The following is an 18,516-nucleotide window of genomic DNA, read 5'->3' on the forward strand; positions in this document are numbered from 1 at the left end:
AGAAAATACATGCCAAACCCAACAACTCACATCAACCCTCCTGCATCTTGACCCGGGGCTAAACATACTCCAGCTGACTAATGAGGTCTCTCGCTAGTCCACTAACTCACCTATCTTCTATCTTCAAATCTGGGCCTCTGGACAACCAATGCCGAACCAAAAGAAGATGTTTTTGTAGCCCTTTATGTTGTAGCACTCGGTTTTGTGAATATGCCGACTGAGTAAGTCTCACCTAAATCACGTCCTCAGCAGTTGTGTTAAGAGTTTCCATCGTCCTTTCCTGTAGCTGAAAACAAGTTAAGGAATGCAGAGACAGCCAAGACAGCTTCATCGCTCTTCCTGATTGATACGGAGAGGGTATCAAGAGGAAGGGAGGGCGTTTGAGAACGTTACTCTCTTTCTTTCCACAGAGGCCAAGAGAAAAAATACTCTTATGTGGACGCCATCCTTTAAGTTAGCTTCCCCTCCCACAAGGATTTAGTATCTGAGGGATATTACTGGCTACAGAGTGAACTCGTTTGCTTTCCGTTTGGTTTGTTTATCTGGCACATTGTTTGTCCCTTATGTACCAGTGGTCATCTTATTTAGAGAGACTCAAGGTTGCGCTCAGGCCTTGATGACAACAAGCAGATCCCGCCCTGCCCGCCTGTGTGCATGTGTGCTTGTGTAAGAGAAAGAGCTACTGAGAAAAATAGAAGGAGGGAGTCTCACTGTTTTCCTGTTCAGTAACAGCTGTGCTGGAAAAAATAAATATCCATGCACAGTTAAAACATTTCGGTTAATTGCTTTTTCTCAAAACACTCCAAGTTCGAGGACCCTTCGGTTACTTATCTTTTGAAACTCGATCAACAGCTAGGGAATAAGAGGCGTTCTTGGCCACGGTGAGAGCTTGGACTGAAAAGCAGAGCTGTAGACTAGAGAGATGACATCATTTTTCACTAATATAAACCTGCTTGCTTTCTGTCTCTGGGATGAGAACATCAGCTCGGAGAAAGTTGGCAGGAAAACAATGTTTAGCTCATGTCATTTACTTCATCAACACACATATGTCACACACACATACTCTATCTAGCTCATGCGGTCAATAATCAATCAGTCCTACTTTCTGGAAACCTTTGGTCCGCATCACTAACAGTGGTTGCTGTAAATGTGTTAAGAGTGAGACTATGAGATGACATAAGCCTCACAGAGAGTGATGCCAAGCGCAGGCCTATCCGTTTCAGCAACACTAACTGTTATGACAAGACATCTTCTGACTTTGGATTAGCCCACAGAGGCTTATATAATTGCATCACTTATGAAAGCCACCCAAAAAAACAAAACACACACACTAGTGCTGTAAAGACTCAATGCATTGCCTTGTTTAACCTCTTTGATCAGAAGCATGTGTTTCTCTTTGTCCCCAATGTTCAGCTGCCACCTCCGATCATTTCTCGTTCACCGGTTCCTCCTGGGTGGACTTTAAATCGCGCAACCCCCTCGGTAAAAGCAGTAAAATGGTTTCTAGGAGTCGAGATGATATAAAGGACAATATGAGAGGCGAGATGAGAGAGAGGCGGGAGGGCAGACACACAAGGGAGCGCCTGTCCTGTGATGACTTGCTGTTTCTGCTCAGTATTCTGGAGGGTGAACTACAGGTGGGATAATACGCTCACTCTTCGCATGCACATTCATTCTGTATTCGAGTCTAGCTCGTGTGAAAGTCAAGTCACACGCACAAATGAAAGTGTTATTGTAAGTGCAGCCGTCATAAGGTAATTTAGTGCCAATGTTTGTCTGCATTGTTTCTCACACCAGGCCAGAGATGAGGTAATTGCGGTTTTGAAATCAGAGAAGACAGATTCGGGTCTACTGGGGACTCACTACGGCTTCGGCGGACGTGAGATGGTGCTTCGCGCCCTGCGGAGAGACTCCCTCCGGGCCCAGCAGGACCACTTGCAGGATGTGTACAAAAAACCAAATGCTGAGGTACCAAGAGCCGGCAGTAAGAAACCAGACACCATATGGAGCGGATAATCAAATTTAATGAGATGAATGCATTAGTGTCTGACAAAAGAGCATCTATTACCACTGCATCATTGCACAAATTTGTTATTTTGCACTACAGGTGTTGCATGTAGTTAATCCATCCTTCTGCAAGGATTACAAATCTGTAAATGGAAGGAAAAAGTTTTATTTCCTAAAACAGATTTTAAAAGCGAATTCTATTCTATTAATGCAGCAGCAAAAAATCTGTTTACTCTTGAATCTCAAAAGCTTATCACATGAAGCCCAAACTATATGGATGGCTACAGACCATAGACTGTATAAAGATGGACAGTGGAACAGCTTCTCAAAAGTGAAGCCAAAGCAAGTAGAGCTCCCCCTGGTGGCTGGTTGCAGTACAGGTCATAAGCTCCACCCCCTCCATGTTAGTGGATGGGACTTGGGCCAAACTAAAACCCTTAAATTACAAATAAAAAAAATTATATATATATTTAATACTTATGACGGAGTATTAGGGCCACATTGAGGAAAAAAAAAATCATAAACTTCGAGAATAAAGTCGGAATTTATGAGAATAAAGTCGGAATTTGTGAGAATAAAGTCATAATATTACGAGAAAAAAGTCTAAGTAAAACGGAAGTAGGTCGAGACGAGAAAAGGTGAGCAGGTAAGGTTGCTGTCGGCTAAACCTGTATTAAACTGTTCTGCTCACTGAGCAAACCTAGGTTTTAGTTAACCTACAGGTTAACGTTCGTTACATGTTGTTTAAGAAGTCGCGGTAATGCTGTCTGGCTAACGTTCAGAAATTACGACTTTATTCTCGTAAATTCCGACTTTATTCTCGAAGTTTGTGATTTTTTTTCCCCCTCAATGTGGCCCTAATACTCCGTCGTAAATACTGATGTATGTTCAAATGTCTATTTTTCATATAAGTTTTGTTTTAGTTTGTCATGCTGTAGTAAAAGGGTGTGACACCACAATCACTACAAGTTGACATGCCAACCGCTCCGTGAAGCGGTCCCGTAGGATTGTGAGAGCTGGAGAAAAAAAATAAAAAATGACAGGCTATAATCCAACATTTCTTTGTAGCTGGTGGAGGTAGACAAACAAACACAAGAATGAGTGGCTAGAGTCTGGCTCCAAAATTGCAAAATAGCGCCGCCCATATCCTAGTGAAAATAACGTCAGGTTGCCCAATGCAAGGAAGTGGGGACACGTCCATATTTATACACAGTCTATGAAATACGGGTGAAATGGTCCTTCAAATTCCCAACTGGTGTCCAGCTTTTACAATAACAAGAGTTTCACTTGCCACATTTCCTTACAATCTATGCACACTTTTCTTATTTTGTGCATACCTGCAACAAGTCAAGATTTACTGACATGCAACCACATTTTCTCTTCAGCTCAGTCACTTGCTGGAAGTCCAGAAGCGTTCCTCTAAACAGATGATGGAGCACCTTCAGGAGGTGTCCCACTCCCACAGTGAGGCCCTGCACAGGCTAGAGGAGCAGGAGAAGAGCCACAGGGCTTTTATCCAGAAGAGCAACAGCCTTGGCACTATACTGCAGCAGGACAGAGAGAGGTTTGTGCCACAGTTCTCAGAGGTTCAAATGAATGCCTAAGAAAAGACAACATTGATATTTAGTAGTTCCCACAAAATTGGTAGCCTGTGTTGTAGCTAATCCCTCCTGATGTAAAAGAGATGAGGACTTATAGCTAACGTGGGAGAGGATAAGGGATTTAAGTATTTGAGCACATTGGGACAAGCCAGACCTGAGCTCTGTGATGTACACTTGTGCAGGATTCTTTCAGTCTATGTTGGTCTGTAAAGCTTTTCATGGCTCAGTGAGTGAGCAAAGCAAAGGCACTGTTGGCTGCTGCATCTCTAGTAGACATTGTATGTGACCTCAAGACGGTACTTAGAGTTACTCCACTCAGACACAGTCCATTACATCCTGGACTTGGTTAGACTTTGCGGCCTGCCTGGCTCTGTTCACTCTCCCTTGTAAACACATGAACATGCACTCACATGCAATTACATGTACAGTCTAAATTGGCACTCTGCTGCCCAGTTCAACAACACCGCATATCACAGGATGAAGTCTTCTTCTAAACTGAGCGAATGGACCGAGGGTTTGCTGGCGGGTAGAAAGATTCCCTTCCCAAACAGAGAGCACATTTAGATGTGGCCTAAGGGTATAGCGAGGTCTGACATGAGGATCGCCACTCTTTCTCCCATGCAATTTTAGACACACGGCAGCGCCGCTTTGTTGAAGTCCCTGGTTGTCTCGGCTCATGTACCACCAGAGTGCACTCTGTAATCTAGAGACTGGACCCGCACTGGGCTTGCAGCCTTGGAAGGAGACTAGTTGTCTGCATGTGTGTGCCAAACTGAAAACGCTTTACTGATCCACCACAAGCACACATGCAATTAAAGACCAAAAATAGCGATGCCAGTAGAGTGATTAAGTTTACTAGAATCCTGTCTATTCAAATACAATGTGGAAACCTTAAACATGCACACATGAAGGCGCTGTGGTTCATCTTGGCCTAATGATGATTAATACATGAGTAGACAGCATGTCTGTGGTGTGGTGTGAACCCTGTGTGGCTCAGGCATTCCTGAGCACATAACATTTATTTTTTTTCATCTCCTCTCCTGCTCTCTTTATGTATTCTGCTTAGAGACATAATCTAAAACGTCAGGCTTTAATTCATAATGTGAACGGTCAGCTGAGCAAAGAATTTGCAATTGTGAATATTAGATTTGGTCTGGGGAAGACATCAACAGGTGCACCATTTTGCTATTGTCCTCATCTTTCCTTTGGTTAATTATTGATTCATCAGTTGACAGAAAATGAATCTGCATCAGCTCAGACAAATGTTAAATATAATTTTTCAAGCAAAGACCCCAAACATTACATCATCAAAATCTTTTTTAATTTTAAGAGTTTTGCAGTGTTTTCTTAAGATATTCTCAACCATAGGCTTTAGAGAATTTCACAATTCCTTATATTTTCATTGGCTAAGTGATTAATTGTTTACCAGTATATTTGTTGTACGCAGCACAAGACGAGCACACAAGTTTGTTTTCACGTTCTTTACATTCCCAACTACAATCTGGCTTCTTAAGTTTGAGCTGAGTCAGTGCTTGCATTTAACCACAGGGTAAAAAAACAAAACAAAAATAAAACACAAGGCACATTGTGATGTGCCCGTCCCTTTGCTCTCCTTCCTCCAGCCTGTCTCTCTTGCCTCTTGCTTTGCAGTTGCCTAAATATTTAACTGGACGTATTTCCACTCCTACTCCAAATCCTCTTCCACTATCTTTCAATCTCCCTCTCTGTTTCTTTTCAAAGCACATGCTTTGAGCCAAAAGAGCCACTCAGCCCGGCTTAAAATCTGCACCGCTCTCCCTTTTTCATTTCCCTGAGAAAGAAGCTCCATCAGGTGCCATGTGCAGAGCAGATGACCTGTTTTTAGCTGTAAATTATACAGTAAATTCCAGTCACGCCATATAATCACTTTATGCTATAGTATGATCCCCGTTGCGTGTCAGTGGATGATTACATCTACACATCACAATGCCAATCTGGTTGGTCTGGTTGTTCCAACCTCAACTGTCTGAACATGCTTTGAGCCTGTGTGTGTGTGTGTGTGTGTGTTTCCTACAGTATGTCACAAGGCTGACAGTATCTCAGCATTAACCACACACACATGTTCAGCACACAAAAGACGTCCATGATCTCATCTGTCCACTCTGGTTCCGAACAACAAACCCTTCACAGGCTTTACACAACACCCACAAAGCACTTTTGAATCAATCATGTTTTCATTTCCTGAACTGATGTGGCTTTCTCATCACTACATCATCAGTAAGTGCTACAGATGTATGAAAGAAATGCACATGATCTAGAAAAGATGATCTGAAAAGAGCCTGAACTGCACTGGTCAGCGATCAAACTAAAGTAAGCGACATTTCAGATCGTACACTGCATGCTATACACCAATCAGCCACAACATTAAAATCACTGACAGGAGAAGTAAATAACATTGACCATCCTGTAACAATACAATGTTCTGCTTGGAAACCTTTGGACCTGGCATTCATGTGGATGTTACTTAGACATGTAGCACCCACCTAGACCAGACCAGACACCCCCACCCCAAAGCAATGACACTCCTTCCCCAGCAGGATGCAGCCTGACAAAAACAGTTTAGGAACAACTCAAAAAACAGGAAACACAGCACAAGGTGTTGACCTGGCCTCCAAATTCACTAGATCCCAAACTGATCAAGTGTCTGTGGGATGCACTGGAACAAGCCTGATCCACAGAGGCCCCTCCCCTCAACCCATAGCACCCAAAGGCCCCCACTAACAACATTCTGTTACAAGACGCCACAGGACACCCTCAGAAGGCCCATGTCCATTCTCTGGTGAGTCACACCTGTTTTGGAAGCACAAGGGAGACCTACACAATATTAGGAAGGTGGTGTTAATGTTGTGGCTGATTGGTGTATGTATCAAGTAGGTTTTGAGAGATTTCTGTCTGCATCACAGCTGTAGATCGACCAAGAGTCATACACACTGACGCTGTCGTCTATAGAGACTCAGCAGCAGCATGGTTAGCAATCAACAACCCGGTTAAACACGGTGGAGGAAACATCTTCTCGACTGTGTTCAAAGAAAAGGGACACGGTAGACTTGGCTGTGCCCTAGCGGAAACACACAGCTGTTCTGTCCATTCCTACCACTCAAACGCATCCACCATCTGCCTGCTCGGCCAATAATGTGTCAGGAGATGTCCATAAATCAGCACAGGGGTCTGGCAGTGCATCAGTTTGGAGCAGAACTGAATCTCTGATTGCAAGCTGTTGGGCCAATTTATTAGGTATACTGAGGAAAATTAGATCAGTTTAGTCATACCTTCAAATATATGAAACATGTTGATAAATGAAGAGACGGAAGTCTAAATTACCTGCTCAGCTGCTTTTAGTTCTGCTCCTTCCATGTGCCATTTCTCTGAGCCTCTCTAGCATTGCTTAGAACAGGGTTTGAGGGTGTTTTTTGAATTTACTTGACACTCTGGTTTCGGAGTTGGTCAGTGGACAAAAATTGGAAGGAATGAGGAGGCTTTCTCTCACACATTCCACAACAAGAGAAGCATCTCAAGTAACACACACACACACACACCTCTCGAGCTTTTCCTTGCAAAAGAACCAAATGGTCAGGAGAAAAAGTCGTTTCATTAACCACACCCTCCTCTGATCTGCCAGCTACTAGGGAATGTAGATGATAATGAGTTTCCAAGTGTAATGCTTTGTATACATCCATTAAGAGAGGGGCCGCAGTGGCAGGAAGTCTTCAGTAGTATTTAAACAGCCTCTCTTTATCTTCAGCATGGGAAACATTACTTAGAGTTAAAGATAAGTTTGCAATGAACATTTTAGAAATAAATTGCTATTTGTGTTACATTATTTATCCCTTGACACTGACTGGGCAATTTAAAATATCCACTAATGAGTCACCCAATCAAGTTTAAAGTTGTTTACTCAGACTTCGAGATGGTTGTAGGCGGCAAAGTACAGACTTTGTTCTTGTGTCATTGAGTCCACTTCACCAAAACCAATAAGTCTAATACAACAGACCTGCATTAACCCTGCATTCACAAAGACTACACTTTATTTTAATGTGGGTAAACTAGTGATATTAGACAGGCCTCTCAGGATAATGCATTAGCAATGCTCTCACACAATTTCAACACGACATAATCTTCCCCAACAATGGCAGCGCCAACATTAGAAACCCCCGTTTCATACCAAAAACAACTACAGATGAAATGTTATCAACAACAGCAATCACTGGCTTTGAAACCTGCACCCAGAGTTGTCCCGTATCAATTAAGGGATTAAAGTGAATGCCAACCAGGCTCAGAACACAGACTCTACATCACTAGCTGGCACTGTAAGCGACTATTCATCAAGGATGACTGATTTTGCTGTACACCAAAATGGTGCCGCCATAAAATGTGTAGCGTTAGACTGGAGCTGCTGAAGACGGAGCTGACAGAAACTTTCAAACGCTGCATAAACATTGTTTGCACATTTTTAAACCGTGTGCTCGACTCCCTGTTACTGTCTCCGAAGTGCATCTGAAGGATTTTTAGCGGGCGAGCCTTTCTTTTAGCATAGGACACAGCACAGCAATTAGCATTAGTCTCCTCTGCTGCACACATGTTTGGCACTGTTGCGCAATCCTTCACTGCATATCATGAATATGAACAAACTGTCTGGATATTTACGCGTGGTGAGAAAAGGCTTGTGAAAATAACCGTCTAAAAAGTGAAGTTTAATTGCACCTTTTTGGCTGTTTTGCAAATTCTTGTGTGATGGCAGCATGACACTGGGGGAATAGTTTTCTTTTATTTGGGGCCTACATGGGTTTGCTTGACAGAAAGAAATACCACTAGAGGTTTATTTCCCTGTGAAAGCTGGAACTAGGAGCCATAGTGCGAATAAGTGCTCCCAGAGGGGAACATGACCAGACCTATATTTATACGTTCGGCTCCGTGCGTCTCCTGCAGCATTTTTAGAACGATCATCTGACAAGCTAAAACATCAGGGCTTCGGTCGCGATTTTTGTCATTCTTGTTGTGACAGACCAGACCAGCTAGCAGCGAGAATAATGAGAGTATAACCCCTCATTCCCGACTCCAGTCAACACCACCAAACAACACATGGCAATAGAAGCCACGGATGACAGCATGAGAAATGGCAAAAGAAAATATGCAATTTCATAAACTAAAATTAAAAAAAGGCAGGGCGAGGGAATGAACGACAAAGAGAGAGATGTAGAAATGGTGTAGGGAGGAGAGAGAGAGGCATATGGATGTAATTGAGAGCCGATGAACTGATGATGTCATCTCCCAGTCAGGTTATCAGGCCCCAGGCAAAGCAGCTACAACTCACAAAACATGTCTCTCTTCTTAAAACATATGGGGGCTCCGCATGCACACGCAGCATATACGACAGCATGCACGCTTTGTAGGAGAGCTGCAGAGCTGCAGTTCCTGAGACATTCCAAGTCACTTATGTACCATGGTTAACATGTTTGCTTAAAACTAATCCTGCAAACTGGAAGAGTCACCCTTTGGAGTTTGAATTGTGATTAAAGATTGAGTTTTCTTCGCACGCACACAAAAACACACACACACACACACACATTTCTGTCCTTCCCATTAGCCTCTTTGGCATGGCTACACAATGACCTCATCTGCAATGGGCTGAACTCCAGAAAACACACACATGAGCCGACACACACACACATGGCAGTAGAGCCTGTACAGTCCCATATAAGGACTTGCTGATGATGTAATGGGCGCCACTGACTGAGAGTGAGACTCGGTGTGCAGAGCACTTCTCATAATGTTTGGTTTTCCTGATGGAATGTCCACATCACTGGGGTCTCCGGGAAAGGGAGAGGTGAAGGAGTAGAGACAACTTATTCTCTGAGGATTTTTTAAAGAAAGGACACGGGTCAGCTGAACTGCACAGGTAGGACCAAAACACTGTTAAAGAGCGGAGACACGGAGGAATGCATTTGTCTCTTAAAAGCTTTTTACTGCAAGATGAGCTGATGTGGGCAAGGTCAATTCTACAGGACTAGATTGAGATATATATTTTCTACTGCTAAGCAAACGTCAAATAACCAAAAGAGGAATTCAAAAAGTACTGGATTTAAAAGTAGAAAACCAGGTCTCGCACTGAACCTTTACTCTGAAGACTGATTGCATCTAAACTTTAAGCTTTTGGGTTGTGCAATACTGTGCTTTCACAAGACATTGCATAAAATTAAAAATAAAAACACATAAGAATTTGAGGTTTAGCGGAAAAGTCTAATAATACAAGTTAAACTGAAATATTTTCCTTTAATTTCCACCCACCACCCACTCCATTAACATTTTGCTAATTTAATCCACCCACACACACACATTAAAGCCGTAAGAGAAAGTTCAAATGCTCTACTCACAAATGATCTTCTCACAGATCTTATTGACATATCAACAGCAACTTCCCACTGGCTATTCATTGAACATTAAATAAAACAACTAAATAAAATCTAAAGTATAAAACGTGAAAGTTAATATCTACACTGTGGAAACCAACTCCCTTGAAACTAATAGCAAGTTCAAATAGTAAAAATGCCTTGATGAGAGATCAGTTTGAAGAGTTTGCATCATGCAAAAAAATGATATGACACAAAGTATGAATTAAATTTTGTACGTTGGCGGCATGCATCTGAGGGAACACTCGGTAAAAGTAGCCTGTGTGTAATTACTTTAAGAACGGGGGGAGTGGGGGGAATTCCTGCCTCTCATAGCTGGAAATCGGGTAGCACTGAAGGTGCACAGAAGGAGGGTGATTGGGTGCAGTGTTGTGGGTATTCAAGGGTAGAACAACTCCTTAATTAACAAACGCTCCCTGCCAAGGGACCATCTGCTGTTAGTCAAGACATCCTACAGCATGTTTGCTGTCTGGAGAGAGACACACAACAACAAAGAAATATATGGACATATTTGCATCTTGTGTTTTACATTCACACACATGTAGTGTGTACAAGAAAAAAAAAAAAAAAGGGTAATGCTAGCTTTTGTATAAGTCTGAGTGGGCTGTTATTCAAATTCAGTTTAATGTTTATACAAGAAATACACAACTTGAGAAATTATTTGTGTTCAAGAAGTTTAAGTATCAACACAAAACATATACTTGGATCTGAAATGAGAGCGAGTATACAATCGCCTCTGTTTGACACAAGTGTTTTTGTCTTTTTCTGCACAGACTCAAGCTCCTGCTTATCAAAGAGAGAGAATATCACGAAATAAAGGAGGCAAAAAATGAAAGGGAAGCATCAATCCTGAAAGGGGAGCTGTCCGAGCTGAAGGCCTTTGCGGCGCTCGTTGTAAAAGAGCAGCAGTGTTTGAGCAATCTTCTGGAGGAGCAGAGGCTTCGTATCAAAGAACTGACTGCCATCACTGACCATATCCAGCAGGAGGTCTGGGCTCAGAAGCCCAGTGCAAGGGTGGAGCAGGGGCTCAAATCCCTCCATCTCGGGGTGGAGCAGCACAGTCAAGTTTCCATCTTCCACCAAAGCCAGAATATCATGACTGCCCCGAGCCTGCTGTCAGAGGTGGAAGTACTGAGGAGAAGGGTGGTGGAAATGGAAGGGAAGGATGAGGAGCTGATACGCATGGCAGACCAGTGTCGAGACCTTGACCGCAGACTGGCTAAGGAGACTAGCCACTGCCGTAGCCTTAAGGTTGAGGTGGACAAACTCAACTGTAGAATCAGTGAATTGGACAGGATAGAGGAGGCTCTAGGCAAAAGCAAACAGGATTGCAGTATTCTGAAGGGTAGTTTGGAGCGAGAAAAAGAGGTTAGCAGGATGCTGTCTGGGGAGCTTGACACGCTAAGAGTTAGGGTGAGAGAGCTGGAGGCTGCTGAAAGTCGACTGGAAAAGAGCGAAATGGTGATCAGACAGGACCTGGGAAAGCTCAGGTCACTGACTGTAGCTTTGGTGGACGACAGAAAGAGCATGGGCGAGAAGCTCCGGCAGGCAGAGGAAAAACTCAATAGGAAGGAGAGCAAAAGGAGTGAGCAGGATAATTTGGCAACAATGACAGAGATACTGAGAGAGGAGAGGCAGCAGACACTAAGGTCAAAGGCAGATTTAGAGGAGCAGATTAAGGACATAGCGAGGGAAAAGGATGAACTTAAGGACAGACTGAAAGCAGAAGAGGGGAGGAACAGAGAGCTACACAGTAAAATAACAATAATGAAGAAAAAGTTACAGGTCTTGGAAAACAGGAAAGAAAAAGAGGAGAAGTACACATGCAACTCTGTTCCAAATAAAACTGCCCACCCCTTCCAAACAGAGGACAACAAAGTTAAAGAACTGACGCAGGAGCTAGATAAACTGCGAAAAAGACTCCAGGACAAGGAGGCGCTGGAGGGAGAACTGATGAAAGTGGAAGAGGACTTCGAGTCCCTGGAAAGGAGGTTCAAGGACGAGCAGAGGAGGTCCCGAGTTCTATCGGAGGAGCTAGAGGTGGCAAAGCGGGAGCTTTCCAAGTACGAGCAGGCAGAGAAGCAAGAGGTCAACCAGGAGCACCTTCTCCTTTGTCGTCTTCAGAAGGAACAGGTTAAGTCCAGACTCTTAACCAGAGAAGTGGAGACCCTGAAGGAAAAACTCCAGAAGCTGATGGGGACAGAGGAATCTATCTGCAGGGTCCAGTCGGATCAGTCCACACTGCAGAGAAACATGACCCAGCAAGAAGCCAAGAACAAAGAGCTGGCCAGGGAGATAAAGGAACTGACCAGTGAGCTAGACAGGTACAGACAAATCAAGAACCTGACAAGCGGTGCCAACAAACATTTTTCAAACTATCTTCAGACCACCAAAGAGGTTCAAACTGAACCTGCAGAGAGCGCGGTACTCGACTACAGCGGGCACAGTAGTGAGAGACGAGATGAAGATGGAGACAAGGACCTGAACCACAACCCTGAAGTCATAAATAGAAGAAGCTCTCTCGTCAACAGCTTGAACAGTGCAAATAACAACATAAGCCAGTACAGCAGCCACTCAGGAGTTGATATGCATCAAACCGTAAACGGGGATGTGATGATGTTGACACACCCTCCAGGGCAGCCCTTGCACATCAAAGTAACGCCACATCATATACTCAACACAGCCACACTTGAGATTAGCAGCCCCACCGGAGACGCAACCACATCCTACACCAGCACAGCAGTTATCCCAACGAGTGGAGCGTCGCCCAAGCAAAGAATTACCATCATCCAGAACTCCGGCCCGTCTGCCCCAAATACCAAGAGTCCCTCTTCAAGCCCTGACCGCACCATCTCCCCAACAAACGGAACACCCATCCCTAGGGTTTTAAGTCCAAGTTCATCACGCTCTGTCACACCTGACCACACCAGCTCTCCCATTCAGATCGTAACAGTCAGGACCTGCTCCCCAGAACCAACAGACGCCACAAACCAAGACGTCTTCTGCAAGACTCCAGAGAGGCAGAACAGCTGGCAACATCAGAAGTCCAACAGCGCCAGCACAAGTCCCAGTATAATCACTACAGAAGACAATAAGATCCATATCCATCTGGGGAGCCCGTACATCCAGTCTCTGAATGGTGTGACCAACGGCGCCCCACAGCCCGTTGGGCCGTACTATCTTAGACATGAACAAAGGACTCAAGTAGTTGCAAATGGCTGTCACGTAAAAGGTGTTGGAAAGATCACAAGTAGCATCACTATATCGCCAGCTAACTCTCGAGCATCACACTCCTCAAATTTTACAGTAAGTGGCCTTTGTGATTAGGTGATATTATACTCAGTCACATTTCCAGACTAAACGGCAAATAAAAACGATTCTGATTCTGATAAGAACCAAGAGTTGGACGCACTTACTACTTGATCGAGGTAATGTGTCTCTAGATGAATTTATCAGTCTTTAAATACCTGTTTGACATGTGTCTGTGCAAAACATCATCACAACCGAATGTATGATGTGCTTTTCATAATTTTCTGTTTCATTTCTGTTTTATTTCTGTTCATTAAAAGCATTTGTGTTGTTTTTATTCGTTCATCTTGTATTCTTTTGAGGTGAGCTGTTTAAATGCTAAATAGCTGGAATAAGGAAAGTTAGTTAACACTGAATCCTGGTTTGATGAATTATCGGGGGTAGGAAAAGGTTTATATTTTTGCAGAGCATGGTCTAATTAAAATAAAACTTAAAACCCAGAGAAGTGATGGGGCTGTTCAGGTTTTATGGTGAGTGGACCACAAAACACATTTTCTAATTTCAGTAAATAATTATGAACGTAGAAATTTGTAAGAGTCCCACTCGTTTGAGAATAACTTATTTGAACCTGACAACTGATGTAAAATCAAATGCTCTTACATCAAATTCACACATCCATGGACACACTGTGCAAAAGTCGTTAAAACTGCAGATTTTAATGTGCGCTAACAGTAAAAAGAACAGGAAAGTACCAACGTCAAAACCGGTCAGCTGTATGGGTATCACCAACAAAAACGTTTTTTAATGATGTTCTTGTCATAATGGTTATTTAACTTTAACCATTTAAACTGCATTGTAAGGACTACAAGATGAGGGTAACGATCCAGACTATTAAAAGGCAAGGATGCAATTACAAAAGATATTGGGAAATAAAATAATTTCCAAACGAAGGACATGAGTGTGCATCACTGCATGCTTGGACTCAGAAAAGACACAGAAAAGAAAAGTTTATTTTGGAGAAATTGAGTGTATTGTCTCAGCCTCCAAAAGAAAATGCATAACCTCCAAACATAAAGTAAACTATGTTAACAAAATTAATTCAGACACAACCCATTCATGGTTTTAATTGAATATTATCAGCCTTCGTTGTTTTAATCTAACATGACAAGCATTATATGCATTTTTTTTTTTTTTTTTTTTAAAGCGCCACCTCATAAAACGTACAGTTATATAATGTGGCAAAGATAAATGGCCCAAGACCCCAACTGGATGTTAAATAGCTGCAATAAATTAGATAGAGTTATGAAAGTCACAGTGAATTGTGTCACCGAGATAAGAAACTAGCTGACATTATTGGGAGATGTGCCATAATGTCTCTAGTGGCAGGCGAGGCTGGCAGAGAGCCGACATAACGAGCATATGATGACAAATGCGGAGGAGCATTAACTGCCCTGACATCACCGGTTGGCAAGGTGGGATGAGGCGACCGATGACAATCTGGGCTTGACAGAAGTCCTCGTGAGAATCAGTGTAAGCATTTGGCCACGGGACACGTCTCCACAGAGGACATACTTGTTCTTGCAAATCTCTGCAACATTCTTAAGACTTCAAAGTCAATCCCATGCTCTATCTAACAGACTTCAGCTCTCCTTTTCTGCCATGTCAATTTTCTGTCAGCCTCTCAGCCTTTTCCGTCGAGCTGTTCCACGATACAAATGCGAGTAAGATGAGATGTCAGTGAGGGTAAAAGGGGCCAGCCTACAAAATCAGCCGCACAAATCCTTCTTTATAAAAAGTGCAGGGGTTTTAAGGAGTGATCACGTAAAGGTACAAATTTAAAATGCGTTGAACAATTCTTCTAAGATGGGCCAATGTTGTCAGCAAATAAACTATTTTATGGCTAAAGCACGGCATGGTGCGGCTATGGTGCCTGGTTACCTCAAGCCTGTAATAGAAGTCACATGTTTGTCTGCCAAAGTGTAACACAAACGCTTCACATAATAAATCTGGAATAGTAAAAGTATCAGGCAATCCCCTCCTAACAGACAGTCATTTCTTTCTTCTCTAATCAGACCGGTCCAACAAGGATTCCCAGGACCAAAGGATATTGTGCGAACAGGAGAAGCAGAGCTCTTAATACAGGACTGAAAAATGGAAAACTTCTCAGAGTGCCTGCTGGGAAAACCCCATGACCTCAGAATCTCCAAGATGCCAGCAACTACAAGTTCAGTACTGCAAAATAATAAGAGAAAACGCAAAAGTGTATGACAGGACAGTGACTTTTTTGTGTGCGCAGATGACTTTTGAAAATGAGGGTTCTGTAAGAGAAATATGAACAAACGCTAATAAAGACAACTGTAAGGTTTTAACAGCTGTACACACATGCATATATTTACAACTAATTTTAATATAAAGTACGAGGACTTGTATTACTGACATTTACAAATAGAAAACGTTTCAGGCAGCAGGAGTCTGTGCAATATCTTACATTACTTTGATAAATACACTTACTTGCCAGTTAATTAGGAACATTAGTAAAAATGTATGCACTCACTCCTGAGCTGAATCTATGAGGCTGCGTTTTCTTAGCACTATCGACAACAGGATCACTTTTGTATTTAATTCAACACAGTTTAACAGCACCACAATCAACACCCTGTAAAAAAATGATCATTAAATTACCCACTTTCAACATTAACTGAACATTATCAACAGCAATGTTGTGCAGGACTGTTATATTAGCATTTTTTTTGTCCACTAGTGTACTTAATGTTTTGGCAAGTGAGTGTCTATACGCACAAGTAGTTAAATGACTGTGTTGTGCATGTGCATCCAAACGAGAGATTGAGGAAGACAGGAAATGTGACATTTTGACTTTATGTCTGAATACTCTCAAAAATAAACTTCTTTTTTTAAATGCCTCCAGAAATCCTGCTCCGCTTGCAACGCTTTGCTGTCCAACTCAATCAGGTCAATAATCCTTAAAGGACATGACTGCCCTCTATTGGCATGCAAAGTGCATGAGGATATGCAAGAAAGTAGCCGCAGGGAGCTTCCTCTGTTGATGTATGGAGGTAAACATGGGCACAGTCGAAAGAATACTGAAAGTTATGTGTACAAAAAGACAGCTAACTGTGTGGTTCAAGGGAAGGCAGAGGGCGATGTTTAAGCCACTACTTAGACCCTAATGTTTATGAACAAATCATATAGCTACACACATGATAAACACACACGTGTTCACACAGCACTTCTGCTAGTAACAACTCCACCAAGGCTAACATGGCTTTACTTCACGTGTTCTAACAAATCAGAGGTAAGACAAACAACATACAGGCACTTAGAGTTTCCCCACTTGTCATTTAATGTTGCAAGGCTGTAGCTAAAGTAGCCAGCAGCTTACAAACCGCTGCTGGCTAGCTAACGTTAGCTTGCCGTCAACGCACCGACATGTGTCGCGACATCGACACGCTAACCTGAAGGTTTATTAGGTTACATCCAAACGTTTTAGATATATCAGAAGTCAAACACGTAGAAGTTCATCATGTTACCTGAATTGCCCTCGTGTTGCCACCACTCGTCACCCAAGTCGTCCCCCATTTTCCTGAGCACGTAAACTGGCCAATCCAAATATACCGCTAAGACAGCGTGCTGGCGGTGTGTTCACTGGCAGCTCGTTCAAAACAACACTTTACGGGTTTAAACCGTTTTCACCGTGGCACAAAATAGACTAAACACAGAGGTTTGTTGACTTGTTGTCGTAATTTAAGCACGAGATGGAGTTAAATATAGTATAGATATGTGGTTATGCCATCACAGACAGTTATTTATACACACAATGTTGTGACAAGTAACCTCACCTTCCCGATATCAGGACAGTAAACGTTACAAACTTACTCCCATCAATATTTCTTTGGTCTTATCTACTCTCATTAAAATGTAGTATTTCCATTTGTGATAATGTCCTAAAGAGTGCACCTACCATCGCAGGATTTCAAAGTGCTTTTTCAAAACATATCTTGGAGTAACACATTTTTATAGACAATCAAGTGAAAATATAGAAGCTCTTCAGAATCAGAAATCAGAATCAGAAAAGACTTTATTGCCAAGCATGTTTGTACATACAAGGAATTTGCTTTGTTGTTGTTACGCATAAAATAAAATAAAATAAAATAAAATATAGAAACTATATTATAGAATAAATATAATGCAGCTCTATAATGCAGCTCTTTGATGCAGCTCTGTCTATGCAGTGTTACTATTTGCATCAATAACAGCGTACCTTTGATATTATCATAATAATGATAATAATAACTCTTCAGGTGAAACAGTTTTTACTTTTTATCACAGCAAATAAACACCAAACCATTGTACCCTAATCTTATTTTACATCACAGGTGTCAAACATACGCCAGAGGGTCTAATCGGGCCCCCAGCATGAACTTGCAAGGTGCTGTTTTAGTAAGAGAGGTGGACAGACCACAACAATGAGACCCAGGACTAAACTGCCAGTTTTATTGCTATTTTGTTTTATTTATGGATACTGTGTGCAACAAACACCAAGGCAAATACCTTGTATGTACTAACATAGTTGGCAATAAAGTTTTTTCTGATTCTGATTCACAAAGAGAAGCAGCTGAGGCAGCATAAATCTGGACTGGGGCAAGTTCTTAAGGATGCTCTGAAAAATCTACCTGGTAAGAACGTTGTAAACCTGCGCAGAGATGACAGCAGATATTGATCTGACTCTCTATTTAATTTTGTCTTCCTCACAAAATAAGAATTGCAGACGGTCTTCCTTGTTGTTTTACTGTGTAGGAAGCATCTTTGTGTGTCGTTATTGTCACTGAAGGCTCTGACAGTTACCATTCAGTACACGTTCAATAGATTTTCATGGATTAGCACTGTTGGGATGGTTGAGGCTAAATATGACTACTACGTTTGAAAAATAATTCAAGTTTTACATGCACACAGCACCACTTCTTCCCCTTCCCCCTCTATGCACAGTATCCTACCATAAAAGATTTCCATCAAATGACAAAAGACACGTCACTTTGCTTGAGTTACTTTTGTCCTCATTGACATTTAATTAGATGCCAAATAAAAGGCCTCCATACATTATATTTAGGTTATAAACGTCGAATGCTAACCTTTTCACAAACGACACAGGCAATTACAGGATAAACCCTCATTATTAATCACAAGGTGATGTTTCT

General features: G+C 42.2%; 2 protein-coding genes across 2 annotated transcripts in view; one reads left to right on the plus strand and one right to left on the minus strand.

Annotated features, from left to right (window-relative positions):
• The window catches only part of cmss1 (cms1 ribosomal small subunit homolog), a 29,867-nt gene extending 12,627 nt beyond the window's left edge, over window positions 1-17,240 (minus strand). The window contains exon 1 of the mRNA XM_084545029.1: window positions 16,852-17,240. Within this exon, the coding sequence (XP_084401155.1) occupies window positions 16,852-16,900 (49 nt within the window). The 5' untranslated portion in view covers window positions 16,901-17,240. The remainder of the gene's footprint in view (window positions 1-16,851) is intronic.
• LOC311488712 (filamin A-interacting protein 1-like) lies at window positions 1,545-13,850 on the plus strand (the record flags this gene model as incomplete). Its single annotated transcript, XM_084545563.1, has 4 exons — window positions 1,545-1,637; window positions 1,798-1,968; window positions 3,393-3,571; window positions 10,828-13,850. The coding sequence occupies 4 exons, from the start codon at window positions 1,545-1,547 to the stop codon at window positions 13,379-13,381; spliced, it is 2,997 nt and encodes a 998-aa protein (XP_084401689.1). The 3' UTR covers window positions 13,382-13,850.
• Window positions 17,241-18,516: the final 1,276 nt, after the last annotated feature.

The sequence above is a fragment of the Chelon labrosus genome (genome assembly GCF_963514085.1).
Source record: "Chelon labrosus genome assembly, chromosome: 5".
NCBI classification, from domain to species: domain Eukaryota; kingdom Metazoa; phylum Chordata; class Actinopteri; order Mugiliformes; family Mugilidae; genus Chelon; species Chelon labrosus.